Source organism: Coturnix japonica, unplaced genomic scaffold (genome assembly GCF_054131305.1).
Source record: "Coturnix japonica strain WE unplaced genomic scaffold, WE-NBRP24 Scf083, whole genome shotgun sequence".
NCBI lineage: Eukaryota > Metazoa > Chordata > Aves > Galliformes > Phasianidae > Coturnix > Coturnix japonica.
Window position 1 is genome coordinate 229791 of NW_028188986.1, and position 26127 is coordinate 255917.

A 26127-nucleotide genomic window follows, 5' to 3' on the forward strand; every position below is an offset into this window, starting at 1 on the left:
ATGGGGTGTGTATGGGGGGATATGGGGTGTCTATGGGGGGATATGGGGGTCCTATGGGGGGATATGGGGGTCCTATGGGGGGATATGGGAGTCCTATGGGGTCCTATGGGGGGATATGGGGGTTCTATGGGGGTCCTATGGGGGGATATGGGGGGTTATGGGGGTCCTATGGGGGGATATGGGGGTTCTATGGGGGGCTATGGGGGTCCTATGGGGGGATATGGGGTCCTATGGAGGGATATGGGGGTTCTATGGGGGGATATGGGGGGATATGGGGTTCCTATGGGGGGATATGGGGGTTCTATGGGGGGATATGGGGTCATAGGGGGATCCTATGGGGGGTTATGGGGGTCCTATGGGGGGATATGGGGGGTTATGGGGGGATATGGGGTCCTGTGGGGGTCCTATGGGGGGATATGGGGGGTTATGGGGGTCCTATGGGGAGATATGGGGATTCTATGGGGGTTTATCGGGTTCTATGGGTTTGTGGTGTTTTGGCTCCTGACTGACGTTGTCTTCTCTCCCCATTGACCCCATTAACCCCAAATAACCCATAATAACCCCATATACCCCCATATAACCCCATATAACCCCATAATAACCCCATAATAACCCCATAACCAACAATGACCCCAATAAAACCGATGGACCCCAATGGCTGCATGACCTTGAATGACCCCTATGACCCGGAATGACCCCAATGACCCCAAATAACCCCAATGACCTCTAATAACCCCAATGACCCCAAATAACCCCAATGACCCCAAATAACCCCATAATAACCCATAATAACCCATAATAACCCCATAATAACCCATAATAACCCATAATAACCCCATAATAACCCATAATAACCCCATATAACCCCATATATCCCCATATAACCCCATATAACCCCATATAACCCCAAATAACCCCATAATAACCCCATAATAACCCATAATAACCCCATAATAACCCCATAATAACCCATAATAACCCCATAATAACCCCATATAACCCCATATAACCCCATATAACCCCATATAACCCCATAATAACCCCAAATAACCCCATATAACCCCATATAACCCCAAATAACCCCATATCCCCCCATATAACCCCATATAACCCCATAATAACCCCATATAACCCCATAATAACCCCATATAACCCCATATAACCCCATAATAACCCCATATAACCCCAAATAACCCCATATCTCCCCATATAACCCCATATATCCCCATATATCCCCATATAACCCCATATAACCCCATATAACCCCATATAACCCCATATAACCCCATAATAACCCCATATAACCCCAAATAACCCCATATCTCCCCATATAACCCCATATATCCCCATATATCCCCATATAACCCCATATAACCCCATATAACCCCATAATAACCCCATATAACCCCATATCTCCCCATATAACCCCATAATAACTCCAAAATAACCCCATATAACCCCATAATAACCCCATATAACCCCATATAACCCCATAATAACCCCATATAACCCCATATCCCCCCATATAACCCCATATCCCCCCATATAACCCCATATAACCCCATATAACCCCATATAACCCCATATAACCCCATATAACCCCATAATATCTCATAATAACCCCATATAACCCCATATAACCCCATATAACCCCATAATAACCCCATATAACACCATAATAACCCCATATAACCCCATATAACCCCATAATAACCCCATATAACCCCATATAACCCCATATAACCCCATATAACCCCATATAACCCCATATCTCCCCATATAACCCCATATAACCGCATATAACCCCATATCTCCCCATATAACCCCATAATAACCCCATATCTCCCCATATAACCCCATATAACCCCATAATAACCCCATATAACCCCATATCCCCCCCGGGGGTGTGGGGGTTTGGGGGTGTGGGGTGTGGGGGTGTGGGGGGTGTGGGTGTGGGGGTGGTGGGGTGTGGGGTGTGGGGTGTGGGGGGTGTGGGGGTGTGGGGGTGTTGGGGGGTGGTGGGGTGGTGGGGGTGTGGGGGTGGTGTGGGGTGTTGGGGGTTTGGGGTGTGGGGGGTGTGGGGGTGTGGGGGTGTGGGGGTGTGGGGGTGTGGGGGTGTGGGGGTGTGGGGGTTTTTTTAGGTGGGGTTTGTATAACCCCATATAACCCCATATAACCCCATAATAACCCCATATAACAACCCCATATAACCCCATATAACCCCATATAACCCCATATCCCCCCATAATAACCCACGAATACCCATAAAAAACCCCAAACCCCATATAACCCCAAATAACCCCAAATAACCCCATATAACCCCATAATAACCCCATAATAACCATAATAACCCCATAATAACCCCATATAACCCCATATAACCCCATAATAACCCCATATAATCCCATATAATCCCATATAATCCCATATAACCCCATATAACCCCATATAACCCCATAATAACCCCATTATAACCCCATATAACCCCATAATAACCCCATATAACCCCATATAACCCTATATAACCCCATAATAACCCCATATAACCCCATAATAACCCATAAACCCCATATAACCCCATATAACCCCATATCTCCCCATATAACCCCATATAACCCCATATAACCCCATATAACCCCATAATAACCCCATATAACCCCATAATAACCCCATAATAACCCCATAATAACCCCATATAACCCCAAATACCCCCATATAACCCCATATAACCCCATATAACCCCATAATAACCCCATATAACCCCATAATAACCCCATAATAACCCCATATAACCCCATATAACCCCATAATAACCCCATATAACCCCATAATAACCCCATATAACCCCATATAACCCCATTATAACCCCATATAACTCCATATCCCCCCATAATAACCCCATATAACCCCATATCTCCCCATATAACCCCATATAACCCCATATAACCCCATATCACCCCATATAACCCCATATAACCCCATATCTCCCCATATAACCCCATAATAACCCCATATAACCCCATATAACCCTACTCCCCATATAACCCCATATCTCCCCATATAACCCCATATAACCCCATAATAACCCCATATCTCCCCATATCTCCCCATATAACCCCATATCTCCCCATATAACCCCATATAACCCCATAATAACCCCATATAACCCCATATAACCCCATATAACCCCATATAACCCCATATCTCCCCATATAACCCCATATCTCCCCATATAACCCCATATCTCCCCATATAACCCCCATATAACCCCATATAACCCCATATAACCCCATATAACCCCATATAACCCCATATCTCCCCATATAACCCCATATAACCCCATATAACCCCATATAACCCCATATAACCCCATATAACCCCATATCTCCCCATATAACCCCATATAACCCCATATAACCCCAAATAACCCCATATAACCCCATATAACCCCAAAATAACCCCATATAACCCCATAATAACCCCATATATCCCCTATATAACCCCATATAACCCCATAATAACCCCATAATAACCCCATATAACCCCATAATAACCCCATATAACCCCATATAACCCCATATAACCCCATATAACCCCATATAACCCCATTATAACCCCATTATAACCCCAAATACCCCCAAATAACCCCATATAACCTCATAATAACCCCATATAACCCCATAATAACCCCATATAACCCCATATAACCCCATAATAACCCCATATAACCCCATAATAACCCCATATAACCCCATATAACCCCATAATAACCCCATATAACCCCATAATAACCCCATATAACCCCATATAACCCCATATATCCCCATATAACCCCATATAACCCCATATAATCCCATATAACCCCATAATAACCCCATATAACCCCATATCCCCCCATATAACCCCATATAACCCCATATAACCCCATAATAACCCCATATAACCCCATATCACCCCATATAACCCCATATAACCCCATATAACCCCATAATAACCCCATATAACCCCATAATAACCCCATATAACCCCATAATAACCCCATATAACCCCATATAACCCCATATAACCCCATATAACCCCATATAACCCCATAATAACCCCATAATAACCCCATATCCCCCCATATAACCCCATATAACCCCATATCCCCCCATATAACCCCATATAACCCCATAATAACCCCATATAACCCCATATAACCCCATATAACCCCATATCTCCCCATATAACCCCATATAACCCCATATAACCCCATATAACCCCATAATAACCCCATATCCCCCCATATAACCCCATATAACCCCATATCTCCCCATATAACCCCATATAACCCCATAATAACCCCATATAACCCCATATAACCCCATATAACCCCATATCTCCCCATATAACCCCATATAACCCCCATGACCCCAAATAACCCCAATGACCTCAAATAACCCCAATGACCTCTAATAACCCCCCTCAGCCTCCACCTACTTCGTCAAGTCCTCGCGCTATTGGCTGTTCGACAACCGCCAGCTTCGCGTTCCGCCCGGATACCCCAAATCCCTGCTCCGTGATTGGTTGAATTGTCCTGATCCTCCCATTAAGCCCCGCCCACCACAACCAGGCCCCGCCCCTTCCTCCCACCCACCGGAAACAGGAAGTGACACGGAAGTGATCGTCATCGAGGTCGGGGGTGGGGAGGGGGCGGGGCTTGGAGCCGTCGCAACCCCATTGGTTGTTTTGGTAGGAGCCGGGCTCCTATTGGTTGGTTCCATTTGGGTCCTCCGACGTCGGGGGGCGCCGAAGAAACTGCTGCGATGTCAGAGGTCGCTGCTCAATAGGGTGTGAAAGCGGCCAATCGCAGCACGGCAACAGGACGCGTCCACCAATCAGAGGCCACGCATGGGGAGAGAGAAGCCACGCCCACCAATCGGAAGCCACGCCCACCCCAGACCCCATAGGGATACATAGGGACCCATAGAGACCCATAGGGACCCATAGAGACCCATAGAGACCTATAGAGACCCATAGGGACACATAGGGACCCATAGAGACCCATAGAGACCCATAGGGACCCATAGAGACCCATAGAGACACATAGGGACACATAGGGACCCATAGAGACCCATAGAGACCCATAGGGACCCATAGGGACCCATAGAGACACATAGGGACCCATAGAGACCCATAGGGACCCATAGGGACCCATAGAGACCCATAGAGACCCATAGAGACCCATAGGGACCCATAGGGACCCATAGAGACACATAGGGACCCATAGGGACCCATAGAGACCCATAGGGACCCATAGGGACCCATAGGGACCCATAGAGACCCATAGAGACCCATAGAGACCCATAGAGACCCATAGAGACCCATAGGGACCCATAGGGACCCATAGGGACCCATACAGACCCATAGGGACCCACTGGGACCCATAGAGATTCACATGGACCAATAGGGCACCCCATTGGACCCATAGAGCCCCACAGTGCCCCATTGACACCACATATTCCCCATAGACACCCCATAGTGCCCCATAGAGCCCCATAGACACCCCATAGAACCCCATAGAGCCCCATAAACACCCTATAGTGCCCCATAGACACCCCATATCCCCCCATAGACACCCCATAGAGCCCCATAGACACCCTATAGTGCCCCATAGACACCCCATATCCCCCCATAGACACCCCATAGAGCCCCATAAACACCCTATAGTGCCCCATAGACACCCCATATCCCTCCATAGAGCCCCATAGACACCCCACAGACACCCCATAGAACTTCATAGAGCCCCATATCCCCCCATAGACACCCCATAGAGCCCCATAGTGCCCCACAGACACCCCATAGAGCCCCATAGACACCCCATAGAGCCCTATAGACACCCCATAGATCCCCATAAATCCGCACAGTGCCCCATTGACACCAAATATCCCCCATAGACACCCCATAGAGCCCCATATCCCCCATAGAGCCCCATAGTGCCCCATTGACACCACATATCCCCCATAGACACCCCATAGCGCCCCATAGAGCCCCATAAACATCTCATAGGGCCCCACAGAGCCCCATAGATCCCCATACACACCCCACAGAGCCCCATAGACACCCCATAGAGCCCCATAGAGACACACAGAGCCCCATAGGGTCCCTATATCCCCCCACAGACACCCCATAGTGCCCCATAGACACCCCATAGCGCCCCATAGAGACCCACTGACACCACATATCCCCCATAGATACCCCATAGAACCCCATAGACACCCCATAGAGCCCCATAGAGACACACAGAGCCCCATAGAGCCCCATAGGGTCCCCATATCCCCCACAGACACCCCATAGCGCCCCATAGACACCCCATAGCGCCCCATAGAGACCCACTGACACCACAAATCCCCCATAGACACCCCATAGAACCCCATAGACACCCCATAGAGACACACAGAGCCCCATAGAGCCCCACAGGTTCCCCATATCCCCCCACAGACACCCCATAGCGCCCCATAGACACCCCATAGAGCCCCATAGTGCCCCATTGACACCACATATCCCCCATAGACACCCCATAGCGCCCCATAAACATCTCATAGGGCCCCACAGAGCCCCATAGATCCCCACACACACCCCATAGAGCCCCATAGACACCCCATAGAGCCCCATAAACACCCCATAGTGCCCCATAGACACACCATATCCCCCCATAGAGCCCCATAGACACCCCATAGAGCTTCATAGAGCCCCATATCCCCCCATAGACACCGCATAGTGCCCCATAGACACCCCATACAGCCCCATAGTGCCCCACTGACACCACATATCCCCCATAGACACCCTATAGAGCCCCATACAGACACACAGAGCCCCATAGACACCCCATAGAGTCCCAGTGCCCCATAAATACCCCATAGAGCCCCATAGACACCCCATAGACACACAGACACCCCATAGCGCCCCATAGACACCCCACAGTGTCCCATTGACACCACATATCCCCCATAGACACCCCATATCCCCCCATAGGCACCCCATAGTGCCCCATAGACACCCCATAGAGCCACACAGAGCCCCATAAACATCTCATAGGGCCCCACAGAGCCCCATAGATCCCCATACACACCCCACAGAGCCCCATAGACACCCCATAGAGCCCCATAGAGACACACAGAGCCCCATAGAGCCCCATAGGGTCCCCATATCCCCCCACAGACACCCCATAGTGCCCCATAGACACCCCATAGCGCCCCATAGAGACCCACTGACACCACATATCCCCCATAGACACCCCATAGAACCCCATAGACACCCCATAGAGACACACAGCCCCATAGAGCCCCATAGGGTCCCCATATCCCCCCACAGACACCCCATAGCGCCCCATAGACACCCCATAGCGCCCCATAGAGACCCACTGACACCACATATCCCCCATAGACACCCCATAGAAACACACAGAGACCCATACACACCCCATAGCGCCCCACAAACACCCCATAGAGCCCCATAGACACATAGAGACCCATAGACACCCCATATCCCCCCATAGACACCCCATAGAGCCCCATAGTGCCCCATAGACACCCCATAGAGCCCCATAGACACATAGAGACCCATAGACACCCCATATCCCCCCATAGACACCCCACAGAGCCCCATAGCTTCCATATATGGTCATGCCACGCCCACTCCCCCCCCCCCCCCCCCCATATATGGTCAGGCCACGCCCCCCCCAATGGTCCTAAATGGGGCTGCAGGCCACGCCCACATTTAGACCCCGCCCCCTCGGGGGAGCACAGCCAATGGGAGCGCAGCGTGTGGCCACACCCCTCCCCTCCATCCCTTATATGGTGCTTGTGGGCGTGGCCTCCCTTTGACCCTGCCCCCCATTGTCGTGCGAGCCAATGGGCTTCGAGCAATGCAAATGAGGGGGCGTGGCTCAGCCTTAAAGGGGGTGTGGCTTATTCAAGTGGGCGTGGCTTATTGAAGGGGGGCGTGGCTTATGAAAGGGGGCGGGGCCTTCCGCAGAGCGGAGCGCTCTGATTGGCTGACGGAAACGTTTTAATTTTAAGGCCATTTTTTTTACCGTTTTTTAGGGTTTTTTGGGGTTATTTTATAATATAAGGGGTTGGGTTTATAACGGCGGCCATTAAAACCCCCCTCCCCCCCTTTAATCCCCTTTAAAACCCGCTGGACGGGGTTAAAAAGGGGGGAAGGGGGCGGGGCTAAGCCAGGCCACGCCCCCTAATTCAACCGACCAATCAGGAGAGGGAGGGGGGGTTTGATTGACAGCTCGTAGTACCTTAATGAATGAATGGAGGCCGTTCAAGATGGCCGACGACGCGACGCCATCTTGGTTTTGTCCTTTATTGTTTTGGGGGGGAAAAGGGAGATTTGGGGACTGGCCCTTTAAGGCGGAGCTGGGGGAGGGGCTTAAAGGGGAAGCTCCGCCCCTTTGGTCTGACGGCGTCCAGTGATTGGATGAGGGACACGGCGCGGAGCTGAATGGGGAGATATAGGGACACATAGGGACCCATAGGGAACATAGGGACCCATAGGGACCCATAGAGACCCATAGAGACCCATAGGGACACATAGGGACACATAGGGACCCATAGGGACCCATAGGGACCCATAGAGACCCATAGGGACCCATAGAGACCCATAGGGACACATAGGGACCCATAGGGACACATAGGGACCCATAGAGACCCATAGGGACCCATAGAGACCCATAGGGACCCATAGAGACCCATAGGGACACATAGAGACCCATAGGGACACATAGAGACCCATAGGGACCCATAGGGACCCATAGAGACCCATAGGGACTCATAGAGACCCATAGGGACACATAGAGACCCATAGGGACCCATAGAGACCCATAGGGACCCATAGGGACCCATAACACCCCATAGATCCCCATATCACCCCATAAGTGCCCCATAGAGACCCCATAGAGACTCATAGGGACCCAAAGAGACCCAAAGATCCCCATAGATCCCCATATCCCCCCACAGACACCCCATATCTCCCCATAGAAACCCTATATTCCCCCATAGAGACCCATAACACCCCACAGAGATCTCATAGGGCCCCACAGAGCCCCATAGAGACCCCATATCCCCCCCATAGACACCCCATATCCCTCATAGGCCCCATAGCACCCCATATCCCCCCATATTTCCCCATAGACACCCCATATGCCCCTATAGACACCCCATATCCCCCATATCCCCCCATAGACACCCCATATCCCCCCATAGACACCCCATATCCCCCCATAGACATCCCATATCCCCCCATATCCCCCCACAGACACCCCATATCCCCCTATAGACCCTCATATCCCCCTATAGACACCCCATATCCCCCCATAGATCCCCATATCCCCCCATAGACACCCCATATCCCCCATAGACACCCCATATCCACCCCATATCCCCCTATATTCCCCCATATCCCCCCATAGACACCCCATATCCCCCCATAGTGACCCATATCCCCCCATATCCCCCCCTAGAACCCCATAGACACCCCATACAGCCCCACAGAGCCCCATAGAGACCCATAACACCCCATAGATCCCCCTATCACCCCATACGGCCCCATAGACAACCCATATCCCCCCATATCGCCTCATAGACACCCTATATCCCCCCATATCCCCCCATAGACACCCTATATCCCCCCATAGACACCCCATATCCCCCATATCTCCCCATAGACACCCCATATCCCCCCATAGACACTCCATATCCCCCCATATCCCCCCATAGACACCCCATAACCCCCATATCCCCCCATATCCCCCCATAGACACCCCATATCCCCCCATATCTCCCCATAGACACCCCATATCCCCCATAGACACCCCATATCCACCCCATAGCACCCCATATCCCCCCATAGTGTCCCATATCCCCCCATAGATCCTCATTTCCCCCCATATCCCCCCATAGAACCCCATAGACACCCCATACAGCCCCACAGAGCCCCATAGAGACCCATAACACCCCATAGATCCCCATATCACCCCATAGGGCCCCATATTACCCCATAGACACCCCATATCCCCCCATAGACACCCCATATCCCCCCATAGACACCCTATATCCCCCCATATCGCCCTATATTCCCCCATATCCCCCCATAGACACCCCATATGCCCTCATAGAGACCCCATATCCCCCCATAGAGCCCCATATACTCCCCACAGACACCCCATATCCCCCCATAGAACCCGATATCCCCCATAGACACCCCATATCCCCCCATAGACACCCTATATCCCCCCATATCGCCCTATATTCCCCCATATCCCCCCATAGACACCCCATATCCCCCCATAGACACCCCATATCCCCCATAGACACCCCATATCTCCCCATATCGCCCCATAGACACCCCATATCCCCCCATAGAGCCCCACAGACACCCCATAGGGCCCCATAGACACCCCATATCCCCCCATAGACACCCCATATCCCCCATATCCCCCATATCCCCCCATAACAACTCACCGCCAGCTCCTGATTCTCCTTCACACGTCGCACTTGTCCCGCCCACAGTGGAGCCGGGCGGCCATCTTGGAAAGGGGGCGGGGCCAAAGGGAAAAGGGGGCGGGGCTTAGAGATGGGGGCGGGGCTAAACAACCCCCCGAATTGACCAATAGGAATCAAGGGCTGGGAAGGGGGCAGGGCCTAATAAAGGGGGCGGAGCCATGCGGTCAATGGACCAATAGGAATTGAGGGGATGGAAAGGGGGCGGGGCTTAAGAAAGGGGCGGAGCCACTGTGCCAATGGACCAATAGGAATTGAGGGGGTGGAAAAGGGGGCGGGGCTTAAGAAAGGGGTGGAGCTAAATGGAGGGTGGAGCCACAGTGCCAATGGACCAATAGGAATCAAGGAGGAGGGAAAGGGGGGCGGGGCTTGATAAAGAGGGCGGGGCTTAAGAAAGGGGAGGAGCCACTGTGCCAATGGACCAATAGGAATCAAAGGGGAAGGAAAGGAGGTGGGGCTTAATAAAGGGGGCGGGGCCATGATGCCAATGGACCAATAGGAATTGAGGGGGTGGGAAATGGGGCGGGGCTTAAGAAAGGGGTGGAGCTAAATGGGGGGGTGGAGCCACAGTGCCAATGGACCAATAGGAATTGAGGGGGTGGAAAAGGGGGTGGGGCTTAAGAAAGGGGGAGGAGCCTAATAAAGGGGGCGGAGCCAAGCTGCCAATGGACCAATAGGAATCGAGGGGGGATGGAAGGGGGGTGGGGCTTAATAGAGGGGGCGGGGCCTAATAAAGGGGAGGGGCCACAGTGTCAATGGACCAATAGGAATCGAGTGGGGGGGGGTAAATGGGGCGGAGCCTAAGTAAGGGGGCGGGGCTACGCTGTCAATGGACCAATAGGAATTGAGGGGGCGGAGTCAGCTCACCCACAAAGGACCAATCAGGACGGTCGCGGAGAGGTCCGTAGCCTGAAGAGCCGGCAGCCAATCCCTTGCTGAGGATGATGATTGGGGGGGGGGGTGATTAATATTCATGAGTTATGCAAATGAGGCTCAGCTCGCTGTCTACCTCACCTGACGCGCCATTGGCCGATGCGTTGAGGGGGGGACGGGATTGGACGGGCTGAGAGAGCGCGACGCTCAGCTATTGGAGGAGAGAGAGATAGGGGACAACATAGAGACACATAGAGACCCATAGAGACCCATAGGGACACATGGAAACCCCATAGAGACACATAGGGACCCATAGGGACCCATAGAGACCCCATAGAGACCCATAGAGACCCATAGGGACCCCATAGGGACCCCATAGGGACCCATAGGGACCCATAGAGACCCATAGGGACCCCATAGGGACCCATAGAGACCCATAGAGACCCATAGAGACCCATAGGGACACATAGGGACCCATAGGGACCCATAGAGACCCATAGGGACCCATAGAGACCCATAGGGACCCATAGAGACCCATAGGGACCCATAGGGACCCATAGGGACACATAGCGACCCATAGAGACCCATAGGGACCCATAGGGACCCATAGAGACCCATAGAGACCCATAGGGACACATAGAGACCCATAGAGACGCATAGGGACCCATAGGGACACATAGAGACCCCATAAAGACCTCATAGAGACCCATAGAGACACCATAAAGATCCCATAGAGACCCATAGAGACCCATAGGGACCCATAGGGACCCCAGAGTGCCCCATAGAGCCTCAAAGACACCCCATATCCCCCCATAGACATCTCATAGGGCCCCACAGAGACCCATTACACCCCATACTGCCCCATAGAGCCTCACAGACACCCCATAGAGCCCTATAAACACCCCATAGTGCCCCATAGAGCCCCATAAACACCCCATAGAGACCCATAACACCCCATAGTGCCCCATAGAGCCCCACTTACACCCCACAGAGCCTCACAGACACCCCATATCCCCCCATAGAGCCCCATAGACCCACATAGAGACCAATAGGGACCCATAGAGACCCATAGGGACCCACAGAGACACATAGGGACCCATAGAGACCCATAGGGACCTACAGAGACCCCATAAAGACCCACAGAGACCCATAGGGACCCAGAGAGACCCATAGGGACACATGGAAACCCCATAGAGACCCGTAGGGACCCATAGAGACCCATAGGGACCCATAGGGACACACAGGGACCCCATAAGGACACATAGGGACCCACAGAGACACATAGGGACCCCAGAGTGCCCCATAGAGCCTCAAAGACACCCCATATCCCCCACAGACACCCCATATCCCCCCATAGACACCCCATAGAGCCCCACAGACACCCCATAGAGCCCCATAGACATCTCATAGGGCCCCACAGAGACCCATTACACCCCATACTGCCCCATAGAGCCTCACAGACACCCCATAGAGCCCTATAGACACCCCATAGTGCCCCATAGAGCCCCATAAACACCCCATATCCCCCCATAGAGCTCCATATCCCCCCATAGAGCCCCATAGACACCGCATAGAGACCCATAACACCCCATAGTGCCCCATAGAGCCCCACTTACACCCCATAGAGCCTCACAGACACCCCATATCCCCCCTTAGAGCCCCATAGACCCACATAGAGACCAATAGGGACCCATAGGGACACATAGGGACCCATAGGGACACATAGGGACCCATAGGGACCCATAGGGACCCCATAGAGACCCATAGGGACCCATAGGGACCCATAGAGATCCATAGAGAACCACAGAGACCCATAGGGACAGACAGGGACCCATAGAGAATTATAGGGACCCCATAGACCCCATAGAGACCCATAGGAACCCAAAGGAACCATAGGGACCCCATATAGACACATAGAGGGACATTGGGACCCATAGAGCCCTATAGAAACCCCATATCCCCCCATAGAGCCCCATAGACACCCTATACCGCCCCATAGAGACCCCATAGCTCCCCATATCCCCCTATAGACACCCCATAACCGCCTATAGACACCCCATATCCCCCTATAGAGCCCCATATCCCCCATATCCGCCATTACCGATCCGCAGCGCTCGGCGTGCCGCCATCTTGCCCCTTGCGGAACTTCCGGTCGCGCGCGTGACTTCACTTCCGGTTTATCGCCCACTTCCGGCGACCCCCCATTTCTTGTTTACTTTCAATAGCGGAAGTTGACGCCATGATACCGGAAGTGTCGCTAGGGCAATGTGTTGTCTTTATTCTTGGAGCCGCCATTTTGCCGTACGGAAACCGGAAGCGGCTCTTGGGCAGGACCGGAAGGAACCGTCAGGCGGACATGGGAGGTCCTCCAAGCCACCATAGAGAAACCCAACCTACCATAGACAACCCGAAAGTCCTCCAACCCATCATGGAGGTCCTCCAATCTACCATAGAGACCCCCAACCCACCATAGACACCCCGGAAGTCCTCCAACCCATCACGGAGGTTCTCCAACCTACCATAGAGACCCCGGAAGTCCTCCAACCCATCATGGAGGTCCTTCAAACTACCATAGAGACCCTGGAAGTCCTCCAACCTACCATAGAGACCCCGAACCCACCATAGAGAAGCCCAAACAAGAGAAGACAAGGCCGCCATCTTGTTGTGCCGCCATGTTTGAAGGACCCCCAACACGAGGCCGCCATCTTGACCGGCCGCCATCTTGTTCCCCCACATAACCCCATATAACCCCATATAACCCCCATATAACCCCATATTACCCCATATAACCCCATATTACCCCATATAACCCCCATATTACCCCATCTAACACCATATTCCCCCATTTAACCCCATATTCCCCCATATAACCCCATATTCCCCCATATAACCCCATATTCCCCCATATAACCCTATGTTCCCCCCATATAACCCCCATATTACCCCATATAACCCCCATATTACCCCATATAACCCCATATTCCCCCCATATAACCCCATATTAACTCCATATAACCCCATATATCCCATATAACCCCATATTACCCCACATAAACCCCATATAACCCCCTATAACCCCATATTACCCCATATAACCCCCATATTACCCCATATAATCCCATATAGCCCCCATACCCATCACTCAGCCCCATCACATCATGGCTGAAGACAGGCCGCCATCTTGTCCCCCTCCAACCTTTTATTACCCCCATATAACCCCATATAACCCCCATATAACCCCATCTAACCCCATATAACCCATATAATCCCCATCTAACCCCATATAACCCCTATATTACCCCATATCACCCCCCATACCCACCACATCATGGCTGAAGACAGGCCGCCATCTTGTCCCCCTCCAACCTTTTATTACCCCCATATAACCCCATATTACCCCACATAACCCCATATTACCCCACATAAATCCCATATTACCCCATATTTCCCCCATCTAACCCCTATATTACCCCATATCACCCCCCATACCCAGCACATCATGGCTGAAGACAGGTCGCCATCTTGCCCGGCTGCCATCTTGGGCCGCCATCTTGCCCGGCCGCCATCTTGTCCCCCCCCAGCCCCATATTTCCCCCATATAACCCCATATAACACCCTATAACCCCATATAACCCCATAAAACCCCCATCTAACTCCCATATAACCCCATATTACCCTATATAACCCCCATATAACCCCATATAACCCCATATTCCCCCCATATAACCCCATCTAACCCCATATAACCCCATCTAACCCCATATTACACCATATAACCCCATATTACCCCATATTCTCCCCATATAACCCCATATTCCCCCATATTATCCCATATAACCCATATTATCCCATATAACCCCCATGTAACCCCATATTCCCCCCATATAACCCCATATAACCCCATAAAACCCCCATCTAACCCCATATTACCCCCATATTACCCCATATAATCCCATATAACCCCCATACCCATCACTCAGCCCCACCACATCATGGCTGAAGACAGGCCGCCATCTTGTCCCCCTCCAACCTTTTATTACCCCCATATAACCCCATATTCCCCCCATATAACCCCATATTACCCCACATAACCCCATATTACCCCATATAACCCCACATAAACCCCATATAACCCCCTATAACCCCATATTACCCCATATAACCCCCATATTACCCCATCTAACCCCATATTACCCCATATAACCCCATATAACCCCCATAGCCATCACTCAGCCCCATCACATCATGGCTGAAGACAGGCCGCCATCTTGTCCCCCTCCAACCTTTTATTACCCCCATATAACCCCATATTACCCCCATCTAACCCCATATTACCCCCATCTAACCCCATATTTCCCCCATCTAACCCCATATAACCCCTATATTACCCCATATCACCCCCCATACCCAGCACATCATGGCTGAAGACAGGTCGCCATCTTGCCCGGCCGCCATCTTGCCTGGCTGCCATCTTGGGCCGCCATCTTGCCTGGCCGCCATCTTGTCCCAACCCCGACCCCATATAACCCCATATAACCCCATATAACCCCATATAACCCCCATCTAACCCCATATTACCCCCATATTACCCCATATTCCCCCCATATTACCCCTCATACCCATCACTCAGCCCCATCACATCATGGCTGAAGACAGGCCGCCATCTTGTCCCCCTCCAACCTTTTATTACCCCCATATAACCCCATATAACCCCACATAACCCCATATTACCCCACATAAACCCATATAATCCCCATCTAACCCCATATAACCCCTATATTACCCCATATCACCCCCCATACCCAGCACATCATGGCTGAAGACATGGTCGCCATCTTGCCCGGCCGCCATCTTGCCTGGCTGCCATCTTGGGCCGCCATCTTGCCTGGCTGCCATCTTGGGCCGCCATCTTGCCTGGCTGCCATCTTGGGCCGCCATCTTGCCTGGCTGCCATCTTGGGCCGCCATCTTGCCCGGTCGCCATCTTGTCCCCCCCCCGGCCCCATATTTCCCCCATATAACCCCATATAACACCCTATAACCCCATCTAACCCCATATTAACCCTCATACTCATCACTCAGCCCCACCACATCATGGTTATATGGTTATATATATATTGTCATGGTTCTATTACCCCATATAACCCCATATAACCCCATATAACGCCGTATATCCCCCATATCCAATCACCCAGCCCCGCCATCTTGCCCGGCCGCCATCTTGCCTGGCCGCCATCTTGCCTGGCCGCCATCTTGCCCCGCCATCTTGCCCAGCCGCCATCTTGGGCCGCCATCTTGTCCCAACCCCATATAACCCCAACCCCAACCCCATATAACTCCATATAACACCCTATAACCCCCTATAATCCCATATTAACCCTCATACTCATCACTCAGCCCAGCCACATCATGGCTGGACACCCTGGTCCACCCCTTCGGCCCCACATGATACACGGTGACCCTGCCCCCCGAGTACGCGTCCCTCCTTGCGGCCTGGAAGATGGCTCTCCTGCCCAGCTCCAAGGCCTCGGGGGTCGCCATGTCGGGTCTCATCCCTCCATCCAAAACCCCATAAGCGTAACTGGAACCGGAGCCCACCGCAAACGCGGAGCCGGGGATACGGGTGCCTTCGCTGTCCACGTAGTAAAGGCCTGAGGGGGGGAATAGGGGTTAATGGGGGTAATGGGGGGCTATGGGGGGGGAATGGGGGGATAGGGGGGTTTATGGGGTCCTAAATGGGTCTGGGGGGGTTAATGGGGGGGAATGGGTGGGAATGGTGGGGTCTATGGGGTCCTAAATGGGTCGGGGGGGGGTTAATGGGGGGGAATGGGGGGCTATGGGGTCCTAGGGAGGGGTCTATTGGGGTCCTAAATGGGTCTGGAGGGGGATTAATGGGGGGGAAAAGGGGCTTATGGGGGTTCTATGGGGTCCTAGGGAGGGGTCTATGGGGTCCTAAATGGGTCGGGGGGGGGTTAATGGGGGGGAATGGGGGGCTATGGGGTCCTAGGGAGGGGTCTATGGGGGTCCTAAATGGGTCTGGAGGGGGATTAATGGGGGGGAAAAGGGGCTTATGGGGGTTCTATGGGGTCCTAGGGAGGGGTCTATGGGGTCCTAAATGGGTCTGGGGGGAGTTAATGGGGGGCAATGGGGGGGAATGGGGGGCTATGGGATCATAGGGAGGGGTCTATGGGGTCCTAAATGGGTCTGGGGGGGGGGATTGAGATTTATTGGGGGTTAATAGGAGGGTAATGGGGGTTAATGGGGGGGTCTATGGGGTCCTAAATGGGTTTGGGGGGGTTAATGGGGGGTAATGGGGGGGTAATAGGGGAGAATGGGGGTTAATGGGGGTCCTAAATGGGTCTGGGGGGAGATGGGGATACACATGCCTTCGCTGTCCACGTAGTAAAGGCCTGAGGGGGGACAATGGGGGTTAATGGGGGGTAATGGGGGGGAAATAGGGGGGTAATGGGGGTTATTGGGGGGTTAATGGGGGGTAATAGGGGGGGAATGGGGGAGAATGGGGGGGAAATGGGGGGTAATGGGGGTAATGGAGGAATAGGGGGGGAAATGGGGGGGAATGGGGGGCTATGGGGTCCTAGGGAGGGGTCTATGGGGTCCTAAATGGGTCTGGGGGGGGGCTAATGGGGGTTAATGGGGGGTAATGAGGGTTAATGGGGGGTAATAGGGGGGGAAAGGGGGCTTATGGGGGTTCTATGGGGTCCTAGGGAGGGGTCTATGGGGTCCTAAGTGGGTCTGGGAGGGGTTAATGGGGAGTTATTGGGGGTAATAGGGACTAATGGGGGTTATTGGGGGGCTATGGGGGTTCTATGGGGTCATAGGGAGGAGTCTATGGGGTCCTAAATGGGTCTGGGGGGGGTTAATGGGGGTTAATGGGGGTAATAGGGGTTAATGGGGGGGAATAGGGGTGTATGGGGTCCTAGGAAGGGGTCTATGGGGTCCTAAATGGGTCTGGAGGGGGTTAATGGGGGGGAATGGGGGTTAATGGGGGGCCCATGGGGGTCCTAAATGGGTCTGGGGGGGGTTAATGGGGGTTAATGGGGGGCTATGGGGTCCTAGGGAGGGGTCTATGGGGTCCTAAATGGGTCTGGGAGGGGTTAATGGGGAGTTACTGGGGGTTAATGGGGGGTAAAGGAGGTTAATGGGGGAAATGGGGGGGAATGGGTGGGAATGGGGGGTCTATGGGGTCCTAAATGGGTCTGGGGGGGGTTAATGGGGGGGAATGGGGGGCTATGGGGTCCTAGGAAGGGGTCCATGGGGTCCTAAATGGGTATGGGGGGGTTAATGGGGGGTAATGGAGGTTAACGGGGGGATAGGGGGGGAATGGGGGACTATGGGGTCCTAGGGAGGGGTCTATGGGGTCCTAAATGGGTCTGGGGGGGGTTAATGGGGGCCAATGGGGGGGAATGGGGGGGAATAGGGGGGTCTATGGGGTCCTAAATGGGTCTGGGTGGGGTTAATGGGGGGGAATAGGGGGGGAATGGGGTTCTATGGGGTCCTAGGGAGGGGTCTATGGGGTCCTAAATGGGTCTGGAGGGGGTTAATAGGGGGCTTGGGGGTGGGGAGGGGTCCTAGGGAGGGGTCTATGGGGTCCTAAATGGGTCTGGGGGGGGGGAATGGGGGTTAATGGGGGGTAATAGGGGAGAATGGGGGGACCTATGGTGGTCCTAAATGGGTCTGGGGGGGGTTGGGGATACGGGTGCCTTCGCTGTCCACGTAGTAAAGGCCTGAGGGGGGGAATAGGGGATAATGGGGGAATAGGGGGGGAAATAGGGGGGTAATGGGGGTTATTGGGGGGTTAATGGGGGGTAATAAGGGGGGAATGGGGGAGAATGGGGGGTAATAGGGGTTAATGGGGGGAAATGGGGGGTAATGGGGGGGAATGGGGGTGGGGAGGGGTCCTAAGGAGGGGTCTATGGGGTCCTAAATGGGTCTGGGGGTGGTTAATGGGGGGGTAATGGGGGGTAATGGGGGGCTATGGGGTCATAGGGAGGGGTCGATGGGGTCCTAAATGGGTCTGGAGGGGGTTAATGAGGGGGAATAGGTGGGAATGGGGGGGCCTATGGGGGTCCTAAATGGGTCTGGAGGGGGTTAATGGGGGTTAATGGGGGGCTTGGGGGTGGGGAGGGATCTATGGAGTCCTAAATGGGTCTGGGAGGGGTTAATGGGGGGTAATGGGGGGCTTAGGGGTGGGGAGGGGTCTCCAAAGACCCCATAACCCCCCTAAAGACCCCATAACCCCCTCCAAAGACCCCAATAACCCCATAAGCCCCATCCAAAAACCCCATAACCCCCTCCTACCCCATCCAAAGACCCCATAACCCCACTAAAAACCCCATAACCCCCATAACCCCCATCTAAAGACCCCATAACCCCCCCAATAAACCCCATAACCCCCATCCAAAGACCCCATAACCCCCCTAAAGACCCCATAACCCCCCCAAAAACCCCAAAACCCCCCTAAAGACCCCATAACCCCCCTAAAGACCCCATAACCCCGTCATCCCCATCCAAAGACCCCATAACCCCCCTAAAGACCCCATAACCCCGTCATCCCCATCCAAAGACCCCATAACCCCCTCCTACTGCCCCATAACCCCCTCCAAAGACCCCAATAAACCCCATAACCCCCCCAAAAACCCCATAACCCCCTCCTATCCCCTCCAAAGACCCCAATAGACCCCATAACCCCCCTAAAAACCCCATAACCCCCTCCTACCCCCATCCAAAGACCCCATAACCCCCCTAAAGACCCCAATAACCCCCATAAGCCCCCCAAAGACCCCATAACCCCCTCCTACCTCATCCAAAGACCCCATAACTCCCCCAAAAAACCCCATAACCCCCATCCAAAGACCCCATAACCCCCCTAAAGACCCCATAACCCCCCCAAAAACCCCAAAACCCCCCTAAAGACCTCATAACCCCCCCCTACCCCATCCAAAGGCCCCATAACCCCCTCCAAAGACCCCATAACCCCCCCCAGAACCCCACTACCCCCTCCTATCCCCTCTGAAGATCCCAATAACCCCCATAACCCCCCTAAAGACCCCAATACCCCGTCATCCCTTTACCTGGTCCTCGTTTATCCCATCCGCAGATCATGGTTCCCATGCTGAGCCCCATCCCTTTGTACTGATAGACCATATTGGCCAAGAGTTTGGACGCCGCCGCCACCGAGATGGGTTCTTTGTTCCTGAGCTCGTAGACCCTACATTGCCTGGCCAGGAGCCGTTCCCAAAAGCTGCAGTCGGCCGCACCGCCCGCCATTGTCCCTAATAGGGTCGGGTTGATCTCGATCACCTTCTGAACTGTTTGAGATGCGATGTAGGAACCGGCCGTGGCACGGGAATCCACCGCCACCACCACGCCTTCAGAGAACTGGGGGGAGATAGGGGGTTATAGGGGGGATATGGGGGGGATATGGGGGGATATGGGGGATTAGAGGGGGGATATGGGGATATATGAAGGGATATGGGATCTTATAGGAGAGATATGGGAATATATCGGGGATATGGGGTCTTAGAGGGGAGATATGGGGTCCTATGGGGTGATATGGGGGCTTATAGGGGGGATATGGGGTCTTATAGGGGAGATATGGGGTCTTATAGGGGGGATATGGGGTCTTAGAGGGAGGATATGGGGTCTTAGAGGGAGGATATGGGGGGTTAGAGGGGCTTAGAGGGGGGATATGGGGTCTTATGGGGGGATATAGGGGGGATATGGGGTTCTATGGGGGGATATGGAGGGATATGGGGCTATATAGTGTCTTATGGGGGGTTATATGGGGGATATGGGGTCTTAGAGGGGGGATATGGGGTCCTATGGGGGGTTATGGAGGGATATGGGGGGATATAGGGGGGATATGGGGTCCTATGGGGTCTTATAGGGGGGATATGGGGGGTTATAGGGGGATATGGGGTCTTAGAGGGGGGATATGGGGTCCTATGGGGACTTATAAGGGGGATATAGGGTCCTATGGGATCCTATGCAGTCGGTATGGGGTCTTATAGGGGGGATACAGGGTCCTATGGGGTCTTATAGGGGGGATATGGGGTCCTATGGGGGGATATGGGGTCTTAGAGGGGGGATATGGGGTCCTATATGGGGTCCCATGGAGGGTTACAGGGGGGATATGGGGTCCTATATGGGGTCCTATGGAGGGTTATAGGGGGGATATGGGGTCCTATGGGGGGTATGGGGTCTTACAGGGGGGATATGGGGTCCTATGGGGGGTTATAGGGGGGATATGGGGGGTTATAGGGGGGATATGGGGGCTTAGAGGGGGGGATACAGGGTCCTATGGGGTCTTATATGGGGGATATGGGGTCCTATGGGGTCTTATAGGGGAGATATGGGGTCCTATGGGAGGTTATAGGGGGGATATGGGGTCCTATGGGGGATATGGGGTCTTATAGGGGGGATATGGGGTCCTATGGGGTCTTATAGGGGGGCTATGGGGTCCTATGGGGGGTTATGGAGTCATATGGGGTCTTATAGGGGGGATATGGGGGGTTATGGGGGGGATATGGGGTCCTATGGGGGGTTATAGGGGGGATATGGGGGGTTATAGGGGGGATATGGGGTCTTAGGGGGGATATGGGGTCCTATGGGGTGGCACGGGAATCCACCGCCACCACCACGCCTTCAGAGAACTGGGGGGAGATAGGGGGTTATGGGGGGATATGGGGTATTATAGGGGGCTTTAGGGGGGATATGGGGTCTTACAAGGGGGATATGGGGTACTATATGAAGGTTATGGGGTCCTATGGAGCCACCACCACGCCTTCAGAGAACTGGGGGGAGAGTATAGGTTATGGGGGGATGTGGGGGGTTAGAGGGGGGTATATGGGGTCTTATGGGTGGTTATAGGGGGGTTATGGGGTCCTATGGAGCCACCACCACACCTTCAGAGAACTGGGGGGGAGATAGGGGGTTATGGGGGGTTATGGGGTCTTAGAGGGGGGATATGAGGGGTTATAGGGGCTTAGAGGGGGGATATGGGGTCTTATGGGTGGTTATAGGGGGGATATGGGGATATATGGGGGGGATATGGGGTCCTATGGGGTCTTACAGGGGGGATATGGGGTCCTATGGGGTCTTATAGGGGAGATATGGGGTCCTATGGGGGGTTATAGGGGGGATATGGGGGATTAGAGGGGAGATATGGGGTCCTATGGGGGGATATGGGGTCTTATAGGGGGGATATGGGGGGTATATGGGGTTTTATGGGGGATTAGAGGGGGATATGGGGTCCTATGGGAAGATATGGGGTCTTATAGGGGGGATATGGGGGCTTATAGGGGGGATATGGGGTCCTATGGGGGGTTATAGGGGGGATATGGGGTCCTATGGGGGGTTATGGGGGATTAGAGGGGGGATATGGGGTCCTATGGGGTGATATGGGGGCTTAGAGGGGGGATATGGGGTCTTATAGGGGGGATATGGGGGCTTTGAGGGGGGATATGGGGTCTTATATGGGGGATATGGGGTCTTAGAGGGGGAATATGGGGTCTTATGAGTGGTTATAGGGGGGATATGGGGTCTTAGAGGGGGGATATGGGGTCTTATAGGGGAGATATGGGGTCTTATAGGGGGGATATGGGGGCTTTGAGGGGGGATACAGGGTCCTATGGGGGGTTATGGGGGCTTAGAGGGGAGATATGGGGGCTTAGAGGGGGGATATGGGGGCTTAGAGGGGGGATATGGGGGCTTAGAGGGGGGATATGGGGGCTTAGAGGGGGGATATGGGGGCTTAGAGGGGGGATATGAGGTCCTATGGGGGGTTATAGGGGGCATATGGGATCTTACATGGGGGTTATGGGGTCCTATGGGGGGATATAGGGTCTTATGGGGGGTTATAGGGGGGATATGGGGGGTTATAGGGGGGATATGGGCTCCTATGGGGGGTTATAGGGGGGATATGGGGTCTTATGGGGGGTTATAGGGGGGATATGGGGTCTTATAGGGGGGATACGGGGTCTTAGAGGGGGATATGGGGTCTTAGAGGGGGGATACAGGGTCCTATGGGGGGTTATGGGGTCTTAGAGGGGGGATATGGGGGCTTATAGGAGGGATATGGGGGCTTAGAGGGGGGATATGGGGGCTTAGAGGGGGGATATGGGGGCTTAGAGGGGGGATATGGGGGCTTAGAGGGGGGATATGAGGTCCTATGGGGGGTTATAGGGGGCATATGGGGTCTTACATGGGGGTTATGGGGTCCTATGGGGGGATATAGGGTCTTATGGGGGGTTATAGGGGGGATATGGGGGGTTATAGGGGGGATATGGGCTCCTATGGGGGGTTATAGGGGGGATATGGGGTCTTACGGGGGGTTATAGGGGGGATATGGGGTCTTAGAGGGGAAATATGGGGTCCTATGGGCTCCTATGGGGTCTTATAGGGGAGATATGGGGTCCTATGGGGGATTATAGGGGGGATATGGGGTCTTAGAGGGGGGATACGGGGTCTTAGAGGGGGGATATGGGGTCCTATGGGGGGTTATGGGGGGTTATAGGGGGGATATGGGGTCTTATAGGGGAGATATGGGGTCTTATAGGAGAGATATGGGGATATATGGGGGATATGGGGTCTTAGAGGGGGGATATGGGGTCCTATGGGGTGCTATGGGGGGTTATGGAGTCATATGGGGTCTTAGAGGGGGGATATGGGGGGTTATAGGGGGGTATATGGGGTCTTATGGGGGATTAGAGGGGGATATGGGGTCTTAGAGGGGGGATATGGGGATATATGGGGGGATATGGGGTCCTATGGGGGGATATGGGGTCTTATAGGGGGGATATGGGGTCCTATGGGGGGTTATAGGGGGGATATGGGCTCCTATGGGGGAATATGGGGTCTTATAGGGGGGATACAGGGTCCTATGGGGTCCTATGGAGGGTTATAGGGGGGATACAGGGTCCTATGGAGGGTTATGGGGTCCTATGGGGGGTTATGGGGGGGATATGGGGGCTTATAGGGGGGATATGGGGTCTTAGAGGGGGGATATGGGGTCCTATGGGGTGATATGGGGTCTTATAGGGGGTTATGGGGTCCTAAGGGGGGGTATGGAGTATTATGGGGGAAATATGAGGTTCTATGGGGGCTTATAGGGGGGATACAGGGTCCTATGGAGGGTCATAGGGGGGATATGGGGTCTTATAGGGGAAATATGGGGTCCTATGGGGTCTTATAGGGGAGATATGGAGTCCTATGGGGGGTTATGGAGGGATATGGGGGGATATGGGCTCCTATGGGGGGATATGGGGGCTTATGGGGGGGATATGGGGTCTTAGAGGGGAAATATGGGGTTCTATGGAGGGTTATAGGGGGGATATGGGGTCTTATATGGGGGATATGAGGTCTTATAGGGGGCTCTAGGGGGGATATGGGGGGTTATAGGGGGGATATGGGGTCTTATGGGGGGTTAGAGGGGGGATATGGGGTCCTATGGGGTCTTATAGGGGGGATATGGCCTCCTAAGGGGGGATATGGGGTACTACAAGGCGGTTATGGGGTCCTATGGGGCGTAATAGGGGGGATATGGGGTCCTATGGGGGGATATGGGGTATTACAAGGGAGTTATGGGGTCCTACGGGGTCTTAAATGGGGGTTATGGGGTCCTATGGGGTCTTATAGGGGGGCTATGGGGTCCTATGGGGGGATATGGGGTCTTAGAGGGGGGATATGGGGTCTTATAGGGGGGATATGGCCTCCTAAGGGGGGATATGGGGTACTACAAGGCGGTTATGGGGTCCTATGGGGCGTAATAGGGGGGATATGGGGTCCTATGGGGGGATATGGGGTATTACAAGGGAGTTATGGGGTCCTACGGGGTCTTAAATGGGGGTTATGGGGTCCTATGGGGTCTTATAGGGGGGCTATGGGGTCCTATGGGGGGATATGGGGTCTTAGAGGGGGGATATGGGGTCTTATAGGGGGGATATGGGGTCTTATAGAGGGGATATGGGGTCCTATGGGGGGTTATGGGGCCCTATGGGGGGTTATGGAGTCATATGGGGTCTTATAGGGGGGATATGGGGTCCTATCGGGGGATATGGGGTTCTATGGGGGGGATATGGGGTCCTATGGGGGATATGGGGTCTTATAGGGGGGATATGGGGTCCTATCGGGGGATATGGGGTTCTATGGGGGGGATATGGAGTCCTATGGGGGATATGGGGTCTTATAGGGGGGATATGGGGTCCTATGGGGGGATATGGGGTCTTATAGGGGGGATATGGGGTCTTAGAGGGGGGATATGGGGTCTTATAGGGGGGATATGGGGTCTTAGAGGGGGGATATGGGGGCTTAGAGGGGGGATATGGGGGCTTAGAGGGGGGATATGGGGTCTTAGAGGGGGGATATGGGGTCTTAGAGGGGGGATATGGGGTCCTATGGGGGGTTAGAGGGGGGATATGGGGTCCTATGGGGTCTTATAGGGGGGACATGGCCTCCTAAGGGGGGATATGGGGTACTACAAGGCGGTTATGGGGTCCTATGGGGTCTTACATGGGGGTTATGAGGTCCTATGGGGCGTAATAGGGGGGATATGGGGTCCTATGGGGGGATATGTGGTCTTAGAGGGGGGATATGGGGTCCTATGGGGTCTTATAGGGGGGATATGGGGTCCTATGGGGTCTTATAGGGGAGATATGGGGTCCTATGGGGGGTTATAGGGGGGATAT

General features: G+C 53.7%; 2 protein-coding genes across 13 annotated transcripts in view; one reads left to right on the forward strand and one right to left on the reverse strand.

Annotated features, from left to right (window-relative positions):
- Positions 1 to 8334, forward strand: part of MMP14 (matrix metallopeptidase 14) — a 51104-nt gene extending 42770 nt beyond the window's left edge. For all 10 annotated transcript variants that reach the window (XR_014941446.1, XM_085534471.1, XM_085534480.1 and 7 more), the window contains one exon: positions 4469 to 8334. Coding sequence is in view for 9 of the 10 variants with exons in the window: in XM_085534471.1 (XP_085390597.1) it covers positions 4469 to 4836 (368 nt within the window). In the remaining variant the exon portion in view is untranslated. The remainder of the gene's footprint in view (positions 1 to 4468) is intronic.
- Positions 8335 to 8341: 7 nt separating this feature from the next.
- PSMB5 (proteasome 20S subunit beta 5) overlaps positions 8342 to 26127 on the reverse strand; it is a 34070-nt gene continuing 16284 nt past the window's right edge. Inside the window, exons 2-8 of one of the 3 annotated variants that reach the window (XM_085534508.1) lie at positions 20515 to 20821; positions 16226 to 17073; positions 13525 to 13816; positions 11565 to 11634; positions 11418 to 11485; positions 10512 to 10576; positions 8342 to 8489 (exon numbers count right to left, since the gene is read on the reverse strand). In XM_085534508.1, the coding sequence (XP_085390634.1) occupies positions 16796 to 17073; positions 20515 to 20821 (585 nt within the window). In that variant the 3' untranslated portion in view covers positions 8342 to 8489; positions 10512 to 10576; positions 11418 to 11485; ... (1 more) ...; positions 13525 to 13816; positions 16226 to 16795. Of the gene's footprint in view, positions 8490 to 10511; positions 10617 to 11417; positions 11486 to 11564; positions 11635 to 13524; positions 15913 to 16225; positions 17074 to 20514; positions 20822 to 26127 lie in introns of those variants that run through there. The other 2 variants (XR_014941447.1, XM_085534509.1) reach the window with 2 other exon arrangements.